Below are 17,136 nucleotides of genomic sequence, written 5' to 3' on the forward strand. Positions count from 1 at the left end.
AGTCCTTTTCCTGAAAATATAATTGTGCTTAAAAATACAATGTTTAGAGTTTACTCCAAAAGCCTCATTGAGGCAAATATAGCTCATGGCTTGTATTTTGCAGTAATGAAATCTGAGATCAATAAATTAAATCCTACTGAAATGAGACACCAGTAGTTAAGGGCATAACTGTAATTAATTGCCTTTATGGTTGATCAGGCTCATAGCCTTAGTGTTTTATGATCTGTTAATAGGGCAAGTTTGCAGAATTGGTCTTTCAAATTTGAGGAGGTATTTTAGTCAGATTTCTCATTGCTGGAACCCAGTGCTGAACACCCACAACTTAAAAGAGGAGGTTTAATTTGACTCATGATTTCAGGGAACTCCAAGGCAGGACAAAGGTATGAAGAATCAACATTACTTAGTTCATGGTTTCATAGAAGCAGTAACAGAAGGAAGGAGCCCGATCAGTGTATGAATCCACTAAGTACCGTTCCCCCATGGTCCAGTCACCTTCCAAAAGCCCACCTCTGATTGTGTGATGCATTTGTCAGACGTGTTAGATCTAAACCATAACAATAGGAACAGGGAAAAAAAAATCTTTTGTAGAAAAGTGACTTACAGTTTTAACTATCAATAACTTCCTTCTCTTCTCATTGCACATTTTAATTCCAAGTTATTATCTTCAGTATCTTTTTAAGAATGCCTTAAGAATTAATTTCAGATAGTCTTCCCTTGATTTTTAGATAATAGGCTTAAATTTAAAAAGCAAGGACTGGGGAGTTCGATCCCTAGTACTGAAAAAAAAAGCAGTGGCTTCTTGTAAGGTTGGAAATAAAAAAAATAGATTTGTATATATGAATAGTGTATTTAGCCCTTTCTTTTCAAATTGTCTACTACTGCTTTATTTCCTTTATGGAAAGAGTATTAATTTGAATAAACAATTCAGAATACTGAAAGCAAATATGTGACTACTGAATGTTGTTTACATATCAGGGAAAAGAGGTGAACTATTTCATCCCATCCCATTGTTTCAGAGGATCAGTTAAAGACACAAAAACTCAGAATATGGAATTTGAACCAAAAGAAAAAGTTCAGTGCCCCCGTAAGTATCTCTTAAAAATACCTTATTATGATGATGTTTGTTATAGTTCTTGCAATCTTTACTGATACCGTCTCATTGTTATGTTTTTGCATTTGTCTATACATAGTAAAAATGGATCTAATTACAATTCATAATGTGCTGACAAAAACAAAGTCTTCTTTGACTTGGTCTAGGTAGTTCTTGTTCAGTATGTTTTTCAGATTTCTTTAGCTTACATTTTTAACCTGGATTTGTTTACCCTGTAATACAACTATGTAAAATTAAATTCTTAATGAATATTTCCTTCATACAGTGATAGCATATAGAACATAGGATAACTAGGGGAGATTCCTTTTATAATTTTGAATGTTTATTGTTTTGTAAGACTACATTGATTTGAATAATTCTTCCTGAAATTATTTTTATTATAATGATTTACTATGTTGGATAAATATTTATTATGTATCCTCAAAATAATACTGTATCACAGTAAATTTAACTGTTTTCTTAACCTTCTCCACAATGCAGATTGAGTTGTGTTTCCATTTTATTTTACTTATTTTAACTGAGTCGCGATATCTTTTTGCATTTAGCTACCCGTGTGATGATCCTGACAGCTGTAAAAGAAATGAATGGGAAAAAAGGAGTTTCCATCCTTTCTATCTATAAGTATGTCAGTTCTATATATAGATATGACGTTCAACGAAACAGGAGTCTTCTGAAACGGATGCTGAAATGTTTAATTTTTGAAGGTCTTGTGAAACAGATCAAAGGTCATGGTTTCTCAGGGACCTTTACATTGGGGAAGAATTACAAGGAGGAGGATATATGCGATAAAACAAAAAAGCAGGTACTTGAGCATTTATTACATACTAACATCTGTACGTCATGCCTAACAGAATAAGTTGACAGATCCCACCTTGACACTTAAGGTTTTACAGTCTGAAGATTATAAAACAAACTATAGCCATTCCTTGTTTAACAACCAAGTTTTTTTCTTGCTGCTAGGTTATTAAATGAACTGGGCACTAAATGAGGAATTGTACATGGCATGTACATTACAGTATTCGGAACAAAGAAATAGTAAAAGGAAACTCCAGTTTGATGACTTTGTTTTTATTTGCATAACTCTTACATGCACTACCGAAATGCATAGTAAAGCTATGGTACTGTACAGTACAATCCAATCAGCAAAAATTGTAGTTCTGTATTGTAGTTCTGCCATTCATGTTCATTCCTGTGTTGTGAATCAAACGTGAGTGGTAAGTCCGAGTGGCGGGTTACAGGTCTGAACAGTTCACCTTAGCCATAAGTCCAAATAGTCATTAATCGTGTAGGTCATTAAATGAGGAATATCTATAGTTAGAAAAAGCACTTATGCCTATGATTTCTGTTTTCTAGTTTCCGACTATAAACTTTAGAACACTAGAATCTTTATTTTGGTTACCAGTAAGCCTACACAGAGGTGTTTGGCATATAACAAGTATTCAGTTAGGTGCATTGTAAAATTAGTTGATTAAGTTATAGAGTTTAAAATTACCTCTATTCTTGTCATTCCACTGTCAAAAGTTAAAAACTTCATTCCACACTCAAAGTTGTGAATTTAGGTTCAGAAATACAACTATGTTGAAATAAGTTAATTAAATAATTGTTTTTTTAATAGACAGTAGGAAGTCCAAGGAAATTTCAGAAAGAACCTAGAAAATCAGGGAATAAAGACACAGATTCTGAATACGTGCCATCAAATACCTCCGATGACGATGATGATGACCCTTACTATTATTATTATAAGGCCAGGAAAAATCGTAGTAAACTGAAGAAAAAGCCCATGCCATTCACGAAAAAAGGGAAAAGTCAGCCTGATACCAATGCTGATGTACAAGGTCACTGTCCAGCCTCAAGTGAGTCTGGAATTACTGATGTTGCCATGTCTGAAAGTACTTGTGTCTCTGAAGTCAATCAAGAGCAAGAAGCTAAGGACCACAGGGAATCTCTAAACCCTGCTAGGAATGAGGGACCATGTTCTGATGTCCTGAGTCCCTATGATAATGCTGATTATCGCTTTGAGTGCATATGTGGTGAATTTGACCAGATAGACCGTAAGCCCCGTGTTCAGTGCCTGAACTGCCACCTGTGGCAACATGCAAAGTGTGTGAACTATGAAGAGGAGAACCTGAAAATTAAGCCTTTTTACTGTCCCCACTGCCTTGTGGCAATGGAGCCAGTATCGACAGGAGCAACTCTGATCATCTCTCCGAGCTCCATCTGCCACCAGTGGGTGGACGAGATCAACCGGCATGTGAAGTCCTCATCTCTTCGAGTCTTGGTAAGGCCTTGGGCTCAGAGGGTTAACAAGGGGTACATTTTTGCTTCCTCACAACAGTTTTTATAATCTTTATTATTTAATTCCAGAAGCTAATTTATTGGTATGATAACAATATTAAACCACAGCTGGAAGAGGAAATTAAAAGAAATAGAAGAGTAGACTGTATTCTTTCCTAGCTTTCAAATTTTAGAAGTTAGAGCGCTCCAAGTGTGAAGATGTGAAAGCCTTTTTAAAAATTCTTGATCACTTAAATGTAAAAGCTAGTATAAGCATTTATGCTTTGAGAGAAAAATATATTCCAAAGGCAGCACTGTGTAATTGCAGCTGCCAACCTGATCTATTACATTTTAGCTCCAAAATTGTCCTCTGAAGTCTCAGTTACCTCATTAGTAAAATAAAAATTTACTCATTCAACACATTTATTAAGCACCTATTATGTGCCAAGAACTATGTTAAGTTCTGAATGAAAATAGTATCTTATCATAGATTGATGAAGTTAAATAACTGATAAAGTGCTGGCACATAGTGGTGGTCCATTAGGGTTGTTGTTCACTAAGTTAGTACCTTTCGCTGTCTTTGTTATTCCTTCTTTCCATGTAAATGTTTTTGTAGGTTTTTTTATATTTCAGTCACTACCATAGGCTAGGAGAGTACAGTAATAAGTAAACCATAAGTTTTGCCATTTGAAGAGCTGTGTTCCATGTGGGTAGGTGAGCCTTGAAGACTCAGCATCTAGTTTTGAACAAGTTAGTTGATGTTCTTTATGTGTCGGGCAGGAATAATAGAGCAACTACCAGTATTGTTGAAATTTAAAGACAATGTGTAACACCATATATGAAACACAAAAGGTATTTCATGAATAGTCGTTCTCACTGTTGTAATTTTTCATACCATTGTGTTCTCACACATCTATTGATTTCCTCTGTATACCTATCCTCCTCTTCCTCTTCTCCACCTCTGAGAACTCTAAGTGTTCCGGAAGGTACACCTGACATTTTAGTTCCTCTGAATTCACCTTTTCAGCCACACAGTTGGTCTTGGCACTGTGCTGCCATTGCATTTACTTTTTTTTATAGTTCCTTCCACATTTCTCACACAGACAGGTAGGAGATCTACCTTGTAGCATGTATGGTCCTAAGCACATGGGAATACTCAGTAAGGGTTTAAATAAATGAATATTACATTGTCTTCGATGAACTCTTTTACAATAACTGCATCGGTGTGGATTATTTTCTAGGTATATCAAGGAGTAAAGAAAGATGGCTTTTTACAGCCTCACTTCTTGGCAGAACAAGATATAGTTATCATCACCTACGATGTCCTTCGTTCAGAACTGAACTATGTGGATATCCCACATAGCAATAGTGAGGATGGGCGTCGCCTCCGGAACCAGAAGCGGTACATGGCCATTCCCAGCCCCCTGGTAGCTGTGGAGTGGTGGAGGATCTGCCTTGATGAAGCCCAGATGGTTGAATGTCCAGCAGTGAAAGTGAGAGTCCATGCAAAATCCTGTGAGAGCTGGGAAGAAAGAAAGGGATTGGGCCAGACTGAATAGTTAAAAGTATAGTTCGCCCGTGATACTGACACTAGTCGAGAGTTGGCTATTAAATGCTCTGTATTTCATTTGCTCTCTTGCAGTGCACTGTGCCACCCTTTGGAATTGTTTCACGCCCTGTGCCTGGTTGCTCTATATGCTCTGTACATATATATTTGGATGTCAGTTTATGTGTGGTACAAATCAAAGTAAAGCGTATTTAGGAATTTTTAAATAATTTATGCTGGCTAGAAGCTCAGCACGTGGCCTCTAATAACTTTGAGCCAGAGTTGACTCTTATGGTTTAGTCTTTCTCAAAGAGATCAGATAGTTACAGAAAATGCTGTTTCAGAGAACAGAATTTTTAGCTTTTATCATGTATCTTTCTCTGGCCTTCTTCAAACAGTCTGAATTGAATTTATGCATCATATCTGTTGCTCCAGAGGTTTACATCTGGAATGTGAGTTGGTATAGGTGACTTAACCATTACTTAGGGGAATTTTTTCTGTCTCTGCATGCATATACCCTACCACATGGCACATGGCAGCCTCCCGCCTGAGAGAACCACTGTACTTGGAGATGGCCTGTTGACTGGTACATTTGACATTAGTGTGTTAACTGTCAGATAAGAGCAGGTGCTCACCGGAAGGATAGCTTTTTGTGGGCTATTTTACAAGTAAATGTATACCTGGTGTCCACATTCTTCACGTGACTCATTTTCCTTTTGTTTATGCTTCGTATTCCTCTCTTACTAGGCTGCAGAAATGGCCCTGCGTTTGAGTGGGATTAATCGGTGGTGCATCAGCGGCACTCCAGTACAGAGAGGCCTGGAGGGTAATGTACGGCGTACACACTTACTGCAGTGACTGACGAGATAGCTGTTTCTGAGGGAAAATACCATTGTGCTTCAGTTTTTAAATTCTTATAAAAATGAACATGTATTTACACTTCACTCCTAATAGTTTGAAGCATTTATCTTTTTAAATGGAACTTGAGTGATTGTTCTTTTTTTTAATATAAGAACAGTTGTGAAGTGAGGGGCCCCACTGCCTCAGGGTGAACCATTACTTTACTTCCCTAAACAGTATGCACATGGGTCTGAAGTGATCTTAGATTTCCAACCTGATAGAGACAAGAAAGGAAGCAAGGAAGGAAGGAGAGAAAGAAGGAGAAAGAGAATTTCAGCTGACTATTAAAACAGAGACCATAATTTTCATTGTCTAAATCTAGAGTGGGATCATAATTTTACTAATTTGAAAGTTAGAAAATATATGTATAGTTTCACACCATAGTAGTATTCCATCAACAATTCCTTTTTTTTTTGGTATCAGGAATTGAATTCGGAACCTTGTGCTTATGAGGGCAGCAGCAGCACCACCACTAAGATAAAGCCCAGCCCCAACCTTTCCTTTTCTTGAATGATTTGTGTAGTCTTTTTCTTGCATACATTTTGTTAGAAAAGACACTGCATTTTTAAAATCTTTAGTCAAGCTGTAGATATTTAAAACTATAAGTAAATGTTTTATACAAATTTCCTGAAAAGCTGTCATTAAAATGTAGTTCAATTATAAAGCTTAGATACACTTTCATCTTCACCTTTCTGAAAAATTGAAGTTTTCATATTACCTTTGATTTGAACAGGATAATTTATTGTGTGCCAAAATAAAAATATCAACCTTTATTACTGCAACCTGAGTGGTTATTTTTAGAGGAAAAATATTTCCTAGGGAAATTGTAAGTACATATTTTAATATCGACATAGTTTATGCAAAGATAATAGTAAATTTCCGTAAACCCTGTACCTAGTTTCTCTTATCTGTACTCTTACCATCCAAAGAGGCCTAGACAGTCTGAAGGTGTGTACTTCGCATTTTTTCAAAAAATTCACCTAATTTGAATGTTACATGAAGATACTTAATTATAGAATATCAGCCTCTTTAAAAGGTCTACTTTCACATTTGGTAATTGCAAAAAATTTACAGTAGTTATTATGTATTAGATCTCATTCAGCTTAAAAGTCAGCTGAAGTGTACAGTAAAAAAAGTAAAATGACTGAAAGTTATTTTCTCTCATTGAAATGTTGAAAGAATATGAGCAAAATAGGTTATCTTGATGATGTGTGATGTTAGCAGGTGTTACCATTCAACAAATGCTTGAATAATTTTTTAAAACACAGCTTTTACGCTGTTTGAGCCTCATTGAGGTATAAATGACAAATAATAAAACTAAGTATTTTAAATGTGAAAAGTTTTAGCATATCTGTATACCCATGAATCTACTTTCACAATAAGATAATTATGCCTAAGAGTCTCCTCGTGCCCTAAGTCACTTTAAAAACACCTTTGCCAAGCTTTTTGGAATTTTCTCTTTGTTTCTGTGATACCGGTGTATATTCACACCACTGTATTTGGTGTTTTCCTACTTAAAGTGGCAATGTTAGTTTGCCCATGACTTTCTATGCTGCATTTGGAAATTTAATTTTCATTTATTTTCTTTTTTCTTCAATCAGAGTTTCTTGGCCTTGGTAATGATACATTTTAAAATAATTTTTATGCCTTTTAAAGAGAATGTATATCCACTGTAAAAATTTAGTAATACAGAAAAAAAATTATAGTCACACATGTTAGTCTTCACTTGAAGACAAAACCATATTTAGTTTTTGATGTTTAATTTTTATATTTGAGCTCACTGCATGCATAAATTTATGTAACGGTTCATGTAGCATTTGTTATTCTCTTGGTCTTGTTTATTGGAGTGGAGTTACTTGGGAGAATATTGTTCATATCACCTGTGTGATTAGGAATTGTTTTTCTGATCCAGTAAATCTTATATTGACATATGTTGTTTCTATGTATATCTTGTCAAGCGTGCTCAAATAATTTTTTTCACTTTTGTCTGATGGCAATTTCAGACTCTTGGATGAAGTACAAACTTTGTGTAATAATTCTATAAGCTTTGTGACATTTCCACACCTGGAAAAAAAACCTAGATTAAATAGGTCTCAATAAATGTGAATTGAGGCCGAGGATTTAGCTCAGTGGTTCCACCACCTGCCTCATAATCGCAAGGTCTGGAGTTCGATCCCCCCACTACAAAAAAAAAAAAAAAAAAAATGTGAATTGAGTTGGAATTAAATTTCAGATTCGAGAGTCTTTAAAACTGCATTTTCAAAATAGTAATGAAGAAGTACTGAAACAATTGTTTTCATTGTGTTTTTACTGTTTTTATTTTCAGATCTTTTTGGGTTAGTGGTCTTTCTTGGTATCGAACCTTACTGTGTCAAACACTGGTGGTTTCGGCTCCTCTACCGCCCGTACTGCAGGAAGATTCCTCAGCATCTCTACAGCTTTATTGCCAAGATTCTGTGGAGGAGTGCAAAGAAAGATGTGATCGACCAAGTCAGTATGATTTTATTAATTAAAGATATTGCAAGGGGAAATAAATGAGTTGGGGTGAAATCTGTTTCAACTCCTCATTACAGATCCAGATACCTCCGCAGACCGAAGAAACACACTGGCTGCACTTTTCTCCAGTGGAAAGACATTTCTATCACCGTCAGCATGAGGTGTGCTGCCAGGACGCCGTGGTCAAACTCAGGAAGATTTCTGACTGGGCTCTCAAGCTCAGCAGCCTGGACCGAAGGACTGTCACCTCCATCCTGTACCCATTGCTAAGGCTCAGGCAGGCCTGCTGCCACCCACAGGCTGTGCGTGGGGAGTTCTTGCCCCTACAGAAAAGGTCTTACTACCCATTTCCTTCTACTGTGGTTGACAGCTCCAAGATAACAAATATTTAAGCAAAAATTTGGGGGCTTACAGTTTTATTCAGCTGTTTTTAGAAATGTAATAGTTTTTCTTTGTATGCAACCTCATTTGTGAAAGAGAGTCACATCAATATTATTTTCATGATTTTGAATATTTTAAGTTCAGATTGTTGGGGGTTTTGGTTCTGTTTGTTTGTGGCTAAACTCCAGATATGAAGTTTTTGTTCTTACTATATTTCTTGGTTCCCATATTGAGGAATTTGATTTTGATTAAATGTTTTCTATATAATTGTGCTATATGTGATTTTTTTTTCCATTAAAAAACATAAGGGAAATTATGTCTATAATATTCTGTTGCCCCAGAAATTTATTGTCTTAGAAACTGGGGCCAGGAATTTGGCTCAGTGGTTCCACTGCCTGCCTTACAAGCATAAGGGCTCCAGTTCAATTCCCAGTACCAAAACAGAAAGAAAGAAAGAAACTGGCCTACTTTTAGAACCTGACATTAGGAAGAAACCCTTTAGGTTCTGTAAGAGATATAAAGAGGACTAGATTTTGTGTTTGACTTTAAGTAGATTGGGGAAATAGTAAAGATGATAGATTTATATAATACAAGGCATGCATGATAAATTTAAGAAATGTGCATACAAATTACTGTGGAAATGGTTTCTATTTTAATGAGTAAGGTTAGACTAGACAGCCTTAAGGTAGAAATGATATTTAGGTTGGTCCTTGAAGGACCTTTTTTTAAACAGATTAATTAAGTTGCAATGCTGAGATTCAGACCCATCTTACATTCTAAACCCATAGTCTTCTAACTATATATATGGGGGGCTTTGAGACAGCATCTCATTATATAGTTCAGACTGGCCTTGAACTCAGTATGTAACTAAGGCTGGCCTCAAACTCATGGTGATCACCCTGCCTCATCCTCCCAAATATTGGGATTACAGGTGTGCACCACCATGCCCAGCCTAAATATATTTTATGTTTTATATTCGAGGGAGATTTTTCTAGTTTGTTTCTCCTTTGACTGAAATGAAAAACTTTTAAAGAATGATAGGATCAGAGAGGAGTGCTTGCGAGAATAGTAATAAGTAAGTTAAAAGCAATAGTAATAAATGGAGCTGAAGAACAAAGCACTGGTGGTGTCACTTCATCTTGTCCGGCACTCCCAGCTGGGAATTGATCACTGGGGTTCTCTGTCTTAACAGTCTTCCTCTTCTTCCAGCACCATGACAATGGAGGAGCTGCTGACATCGCTGCAGAAGAAATGCGGGACTGAATGTGAAGAAGCTCATCGGCAACTCGTCTGTGCCCTCAATGGCTTAGCAGGCATCCATATCATTAAAGGTAGGAGGTGACGGCTTTGGTAGCGCTTGTTCTTCTGAGGAGAGTTTATTAAACTCAAACTCAGCCAATCCCAATAGAGTCACTTTCACACACTCCTGAACTCTAGGCTCCATTCAATAAAGATCAGTTATGCAGAACTTTTTAAAAACTTTCAAAATTACATTCCCTTTGTCCAGACTTTTCCACTCCTTAGGGAAACTAAGGCATGACCAACAATTTGGCCATAAGTTGTGAATCTTTTATGGTGAATAATGTAAAACAACCAAAATGTCTAGAAATAGAACAGTTAAATTTTGATATATGGCAGTGTTGTTGTTTATGGGCTTTAAAATAATATTTATAAATATTTTTCCCATAAATAATTTATGTGCCAGGAATGATCTAGGAAAAGTAATTTAAAGTAAAGTCTCAGATTCGATGGATCTTTAGTTCTTACAGAAGGTGACAAATACACCTGTTTACACACAATGTATACATGTAAAGTTATAAATTATGTATCATACACAGAGTTAAAGTGGGTCAGAAAGAGACTGTAATATGTCAGTGGAAGACATATGTACTCTTCTCAAGAATCACTTTTTTGTTGCTATATGTCTTGATAGCCTTCAAACTCATTTCATGTATTATACCTGTCTTAGTTGTTAAAAGACAGAAGTTAAATCCATTATCTGGTACTGTCTTAGCAAGAAGCAGGTCTATAACTGGCGCTTTAATAAGCACCGTTTGGTAGACACAGTTTCACAGAATCATTAGAACTTTGTTTCATAGATTGAGTAGAGATTTTAAATGTTGAATACAGACATTAAAAACACACAGACTTCTAGAGATGAAAATTTCAGTGTCTGATATTGAAAATGCACTTTAAATAAATAGAAGATTAGGGATTGCAGGAAAGATGAGTAAAGCTGAAATACAGCATAGCAATGGAAAATATCTGACATGAAAAACAAAGGCAGTAAAGACTAAATTTGCAAAAGAGCGTAAGTGAAATTGTGAACAACTTGAAGAGGTCTAAAAGTAGTGGGGTCTCTGAAGAAGAAAACACTTTATGAACAAATACATTGTAGATTTTATAACATTAAATTGTAAACTATGCAGTAACATCACCACAAAATCTGGGAGAAGTGGACATGTAATGGGGCATGGTTCTTATGCCATAGGTAAAATGGTGTGATGATACCACATGAAGTTTGAGTTTGGCAAGTTATGTGCTGTGTATCCTATAAGCCACTGAAAAAAGAAAAACAGAAAAAGGAAGAGGAAAAAAAAAGCAGTAATAAAAGTGTTTTGTTTAAATAAAAGGCAAAAGAAAAAGGGGAACACAGAACAGAGCAGACAGCTAGAAAACATAACAAGAGAGGGTAAATTTATACCAGGCTGTATCAGTGATAATACTAAACATGAGGGACCATCAGGCTCTAAAACAACCAACAATATGCCATCTATAAGATGTGTCATATACATGTACCGAATACCCACAACAAAAGTAGTCATTATCATAGACATGTACTGTAAAGACACAAAGATGTACCACATTAACGCATTTGAAGGCTGAAGTGACTGTAGTGCTATCAGGCAAAATGGGTTTCAGAGCAGAGAACGCTGCTATTTTATCACTGAAAAAAAAAAATCCCAATGATTATACACCTAAAACTAGAACTTTGAATCAAAAACTGATAAAACTGTAATGAGAAATAAATCCATAATTATAAGAGACTTCAACATTCCTCTCAATTATTTACAAAACAACTAGACAGAAAATAAGTACATTGAGAACTTAATACTACCAATTGGTTTGCCTAACCAACACTTATTGAACACTACCAACCAAAGAGGAATATGTTTTCTTTGAAGTTACACCTGGAGCATTACCCAGGTATGGTGTATTCTGGGCTGTAAAACAATGAATAAATTTAAAAGGATTCAGATCTCCCAATGCATGTTGTATGACTACAGTGGAACTAAATTAGGTATCAGTAAGAGAAAAATAACTAGAAAGTCTTCAAATGTTTGGAACTTAACACACATCTAAATAACCCCAAGCACATAGAGAATAAATCAAAAGGGAAATGGGAGTAATTTGAAGGGAATGAAATTGAAATATCCAGATTTGTGAGACGCAGCAAATCAGTAAAGGGAAATTTGTAGTACCAAATACATTGGAAAACTAATACTACACTGTACTGTTATAGTTGTTTTCGTTATTGTCAATCTTTTGAATTATAGATTAAACTTTTCTGTAAGTGTCTAGATATAGGAAAAGACATAGTATACATAGTGGATGCTGGAAACTGAAGATAGTACTGAACCTTCAATTTCCAGCATCCACTGGGAGATCTGGAATATATGCCTTGCTGATCAAGGGAACAACCATGGTGTTAAAGCTACCATTTTGTGATAAATGGTGATTTCTTCACCCTTCCTACAAGAAATCCTTGTGTGTTCAAGCCCAAGAAAGGTTACTGATACACTAGACTACTTCAATGCACAATCATGGAGAGAATTTACCACTGTTCTCATTTACCAATAAGAATTTAAAGCAGAGAAAATTGTATTTTCTGTAGAGTCTAAGGCAATATTCCAAGCATCTTTGTCTAGCCTTTAGTTATTTGTTCTTAGAACCAACAGAACGAGAACTAGGAGATAGCTCTTATTGTTCTGTCTTCTTTCCCATAAGATTTATCCTTGCCTTTTCCTGCTGTGAAGTTCAGGGCGGGAAAGAAAGGTCTCGCATATCATCATTCTCAGTGATCACATTCTCACAGGGTCTGTGCCTAGCTGGCTCCTGCATAACCCGTGCCACTGTGTCACACTACAGGTGCTTTAGCACAGCTCTTTTCAGGTGGTTTCCACTGTGTTCCCATGTAGTTCTTTTTGTGGGTAGAATTATAAGAAACTAATGCAAATTATTAAGAAAAATCCCTAGCAGAATATCTATTAATGCAGAATATGTCCATTCTAGATTTAATTGTTATTATAAACTTAAATTGTAACGTATTTGCTGCTTTTAGTTTCTGTTACTTGATAGTATACTAAATGAGGTACAAGATCCCAACAATGAATGTAACTGTACTGTATCCCTAAAATGTACCAATAAACTCAATTAAAGCTGAAAAAAAAAATACCCGTTTTGAAAGTTACGTTGTATTCAACTTACATAATTTAGATTCTTTGGATGTAGAGGTCAGTGAAGATATAACTTTCAAAAGAATTCTAAAATTAACTTCAAAGTCTAGAAGAGATTTGCTTGTATTATATGTAAACGTGTGCTGTACAATGACTGTTCGGAGGCCCTCACTGACTGTACTATTAAACACATAGTATTATTCCAATCTTGAACAGCATGCTTTCTATAGATGTTTTGCAGAAAATTTCAGTTTTGTAATATTAAGTCTAATACATTTTGTTTACTTGGAAGTTTTAGTGCCATCAAGTGGCTAAGAATGGATTACATTTAGCTTAAATTTGTGTAACTTATTTAATAGACGTATTTTATGTATGCCTCAAAAACGATATCCTTTTTCAATAAACAAAATTCATAACATTATAGTGAGTGATTCAAATTAAGCTGTTTATACTTAGTCACTGTTTCCTCCTTTAAAAGGGATAGTGATGATGAAGGGAAAATTATTAAATGATTTATTATCTATAGATAATAAAAATATTAATAGAATATATGACTATTGAATAATATCAATCAAGAATTTGAAAACTAAAATTTGATAGCACTGGGAAGATAATTATTACTTCTACACTATATAAAGTGACTATTATCATGAAAGTAATCTTCATCAAAATGAGTAGAAATTGGCTGAGTCTGTACTACTATGAAAATACATGTTTTAGGAAGCTTCGTGTTAGATAACTGATAGCACTAGATATAAAGCAGAAATATAAAAACAAGTATTTTACACAGTAGTGTGAATGTACATAATGCTGGAACAGTAGCCTAGTTATTGGGTGAAATGATAAATTTTAAGTTACGTACATTTTACTGCTGTGTATATATCAGCTTTCAGAGAGATACAAAATTGTGTATCTACATATAGACAGCTTATGGCTCCGCACACAATCCTTGAATATATGATATTAATAAAACTAGTTTTTAAAAAAAGCAAGTATATGTGATAACCATGTAATAATGTGATTATCAGATATGCTCTTATTTCATGATTTTGCCACTATTAGATTTTAATTGTATTTGTTATTCACCATTTTGAATTTTTTCCAAGTAACAAATAAAATAGATTGCATTATTCAAGTTTCATCCCACCTTTCTTTCAGGTGTGATTAAATTTTTCCTGTAAACAGCAACAATAAATATTCCAGGCTTTACATAGCATCTCTGTGCATCTAATTAGCTCTGCCCTTGCAGTATAAAAACAACCATGGGCAATACCTGAAAAAGCAAAACTAGGTTTCAGTAAAACCTTATTCATAGATCCGAATTTCAACTGATCTTCCCAAGTCACAAAATGTTATCATTTAAAATTTTTTTAAGCTGTATAAAAATGCGAAAACTTGTCTGCTGTTATAGTTCAGTGGTAGAGCACTTCCTTAGCATGCGCAAGGGCCTGAATTCTATCTACAGCACTGCTAAAAATAAAAAATAAACTAAATAAAAATGTAAAAGCCATTCTAACCTGTTGGAATCTATAAAATTGCAGAGAGTCAGCTATGATCCATAGCCCATAGTTTGCCAACATATGCTTTAATACTTTTTTGAATTGCTGTATGTGATGAGCTGCTAATTATAAACAAAAGAAAATAGCACACATTTCTGACTGATTATGATTTGTGTGAGCAGAAATGAAAAGATTTTTATGTTTTTAAATGTGGTTTTTTAATGGCAAATTATTTGTAGATAATACTATCTTGAATATATATTTATAAATGTTATAATTATCCCAAATTTGTCCATAATTTCAAATCATAATGGCTACTATTGGGCATCCTTTTACTTGCAACAGGAATATTAATTATCTACATTAAAAGTTGATTTAGTTTGTTTTTGATTCAAGCTTTAAATTTTTATGAGTATATTTGATTATAAATATACCCCATTGCTATTTCAGGACACTAATTTCTGTGGAATTAGGAAAAGAAACTGATTGGATTTTGTTTCTTAAACTGAGATAATCATATTAATTCCAGGTCAAATTACTTTACTTGAAAAGACAAGGGTTGAAAGTATAGCTCAGTGGTAAAATGCTTGCATAACACGCCATGTCCTGGGTATGATACCCAGCACACCCCCCAAAAAGTGAGCTATAACCATTAAGATGTTTTTTGTAGTAGATGTTTTTAGATTATAGGTAACTAAATTACTCTGGACTTAAATATATTACTTTCTTCTGCTTTAAATACATTTTATTTCTTTAGGTGAGTATGCTTTGGCAGCAGAACTCTACCGAGAAGTGTTACGTTCATCTGAGGAACACAAAGGAAAACTCAAAACTGATTCACTTCAGGTAAGTCAAAACCAAAGAAGAAAAAGTCCTAAGTTATGTATTGTGTTTATACAAAATAATTTTTCTGGATACTTAAGAGAGTGCAGAGTAACAGACTAAGTCACTGGGATAAAGCTTGGGATACATTCCTTGTAATAAGTACACAAAGTGATCTATGTGTGTAGTAAAGTTGGAGAATCACCACTGTTTTATCTGCTTTGGCCAGTCTTGGCCATACGTATGACAAGATAAATCTATAATCTACATAGAAAAATACCTCAGATCATTTGTACTTCAAAGGATAGGTTAGATCAGTTTTACAAGTTTTGCATAGTAACATCATAGTATTTTTAACCGAAAAGAAAAGAAGTTAGACTAAGTCTTAGTAGAACTAAGACAACAAAGAGCTCGCCAGTGATCTAATTTACTCTTTACAATCATTCAGGGAGATTTAGGATATTTCATTTGTAACACTGGTTTCTTTTTCATTTCTTGTTTTTGCCCAGTGTACCATAGACCAGGGTCTCTAGCTAAATGGGAAATAAAAAACACTTTTATTGATTTTAACAAGTTTACACTTGAATCCTAGGTAAATTGACTTGTTTGCTATTCAGAGTAATGATCTGGGGACTCACATGATCACATGTGACACAGTGGGTGTTTGTAGGAATGAGTAGGAGAGGAGTTTGACAACTAGGAACTACTTTCACTTTATTTCTTCTCATAGCCCTTGATTCTAGAGTGTACCTCTAGCCAGTTGCAAACTCATTGTCACAGTAGGAAATGTATTATCCATAGACATAAAATAAAATTTTCTCTTTCTTACATCCTTACCTCCAGCCTCTCCCTTTCTCAGCCCTTAAGCTCAACACGTCCACCCTGTTTTCTTATATGCTTTGTTATCCTTATTTTTATCATAATGTAATGGCTAGGTTTATTCAGACATATTTTCCAAGAGAAAAGGAATCAAGTCAGGGCAGACAGCCTTTCTACTTCACTGGATTTATTTGGCTTTCTCATACTTTGCTGTGTAGTCAAATGCACGTATAATAGGAAAAAATATACCTGTACTACATACTCTGCTGAGTGCAGGGCTGCACTGCATAAGGCTGTATGTTTTTGACTGAAGAAAATTCATGTCATTATGACTAAAGACCTTTACTATGAAACTGACATAAGTCTTCTCCAAAAAAGCTGGTATTCAAATTGTTTTAGAGGGAAACTGTTTGGTTATAATGATCTTAACAGTCTTGGTGCTGTACGCCGTATTAATGTTAGGTTCTCTTTAGAGCCTGCTGTACTGCCTGTCATACTGCTTTTTGTGTGTTTGTAGAGACTTCATGCTACCCATAACTTGATGGAATTATTGATAGCCAAGCACCCAGGGATACCTCCTACTTTGCGAGATAGTAGACTTGAAGAAGAGGTAATTACTGCTTTTCCAAAATTCTATCTATAGAAGGTTTTTTTTCAAGTTTTATGCTGCATCTAGTTGATATTTCCTAGGGTACACATTTAAGTAAATGCCACCATGTTTTCCTGTTGCTTTTGTGTTCCAAACTTTGTTATGGTGATTTTGAGTGGTGAAGAACAGGAATATTCCATCTGATTTTGCTTCTACAGTGATCTGCTTGTAAATACGTTGCA

The 17,136-nt window shown here is 35.0% G+C and overlaps 1 protein-coding gene across 9 annotated transcripts in view; it reads left to right on the forward strand.

Moving 5' to 3' along the window:
- Shprh (SNF2 histone linker PHD RING helicase) overlaps window positions 1-17,136 on the forward strand; it is a 78,470-nt gene that overhangs the window by 18,137 nt on the left and 43,197 nt on the right. For 8 of the 9 annotated variants that reach the window (XM_033763242.1, XM_010626634.3, XM_010626635.3 and 5 more), the window contains 10 exons: window positions 976-1,084; window positions 1,657-1,913; window positions 2,727-3,389; window positions 4,627-4,878; window positions 5,679-5,757; window positions 8,158-8,321; window positions 8,405-8,661; window positions 9,918-10,039; window positions 15,422-15,510; window positions 16,823-16,915. In XM_033763242.1, the coding sequence (XP_033619133.1) occupies window positions 976-1,084; window positions 1,657-1,913; window positions 2,727-3,389; window positions 4,627-4,878; window positions 5,679-5,757; window positions 8,158-8,321; window positions 8,405-8,661; window positions 9,918-10,039; window positions 15,422-15,510; window positions 16,823-16,915 (2,085 nt within the window). The remainder of the gene's footprint in view (window positions 1-975; window positions 1,085-1,656; window positions 1,914-2,726; window positions 3,390-4,626; window positions 4,879-5,678; window positions 5,758-8,157; window positions 8,322-8,404; window positions 8,662-9,917; window positions 10,040-15,421; window positions 15,511-16,822; window positions 16,916-17,136) is intronic. The other variant, XM_033763244.1, reaches the window with a different exon arrangement.

This window comes from Fukomys damarensis, unplaced genomic scaffold (genome assembly GCF_012274545.1).
Source record: "Fukomys damarensis isolate Sample0158 unplaced genomic scaffold, DMR_v1.0_HiC HiC_scaffold_14, whole genome shotgun sequence".
In the NCBI taxonomy this organism is placed as follows: Eukaryota; Metazoa; Chordata; class Mammalia; order Rodentia; family Bathyergidae; genus Fukomys; species Fukomys damarensis.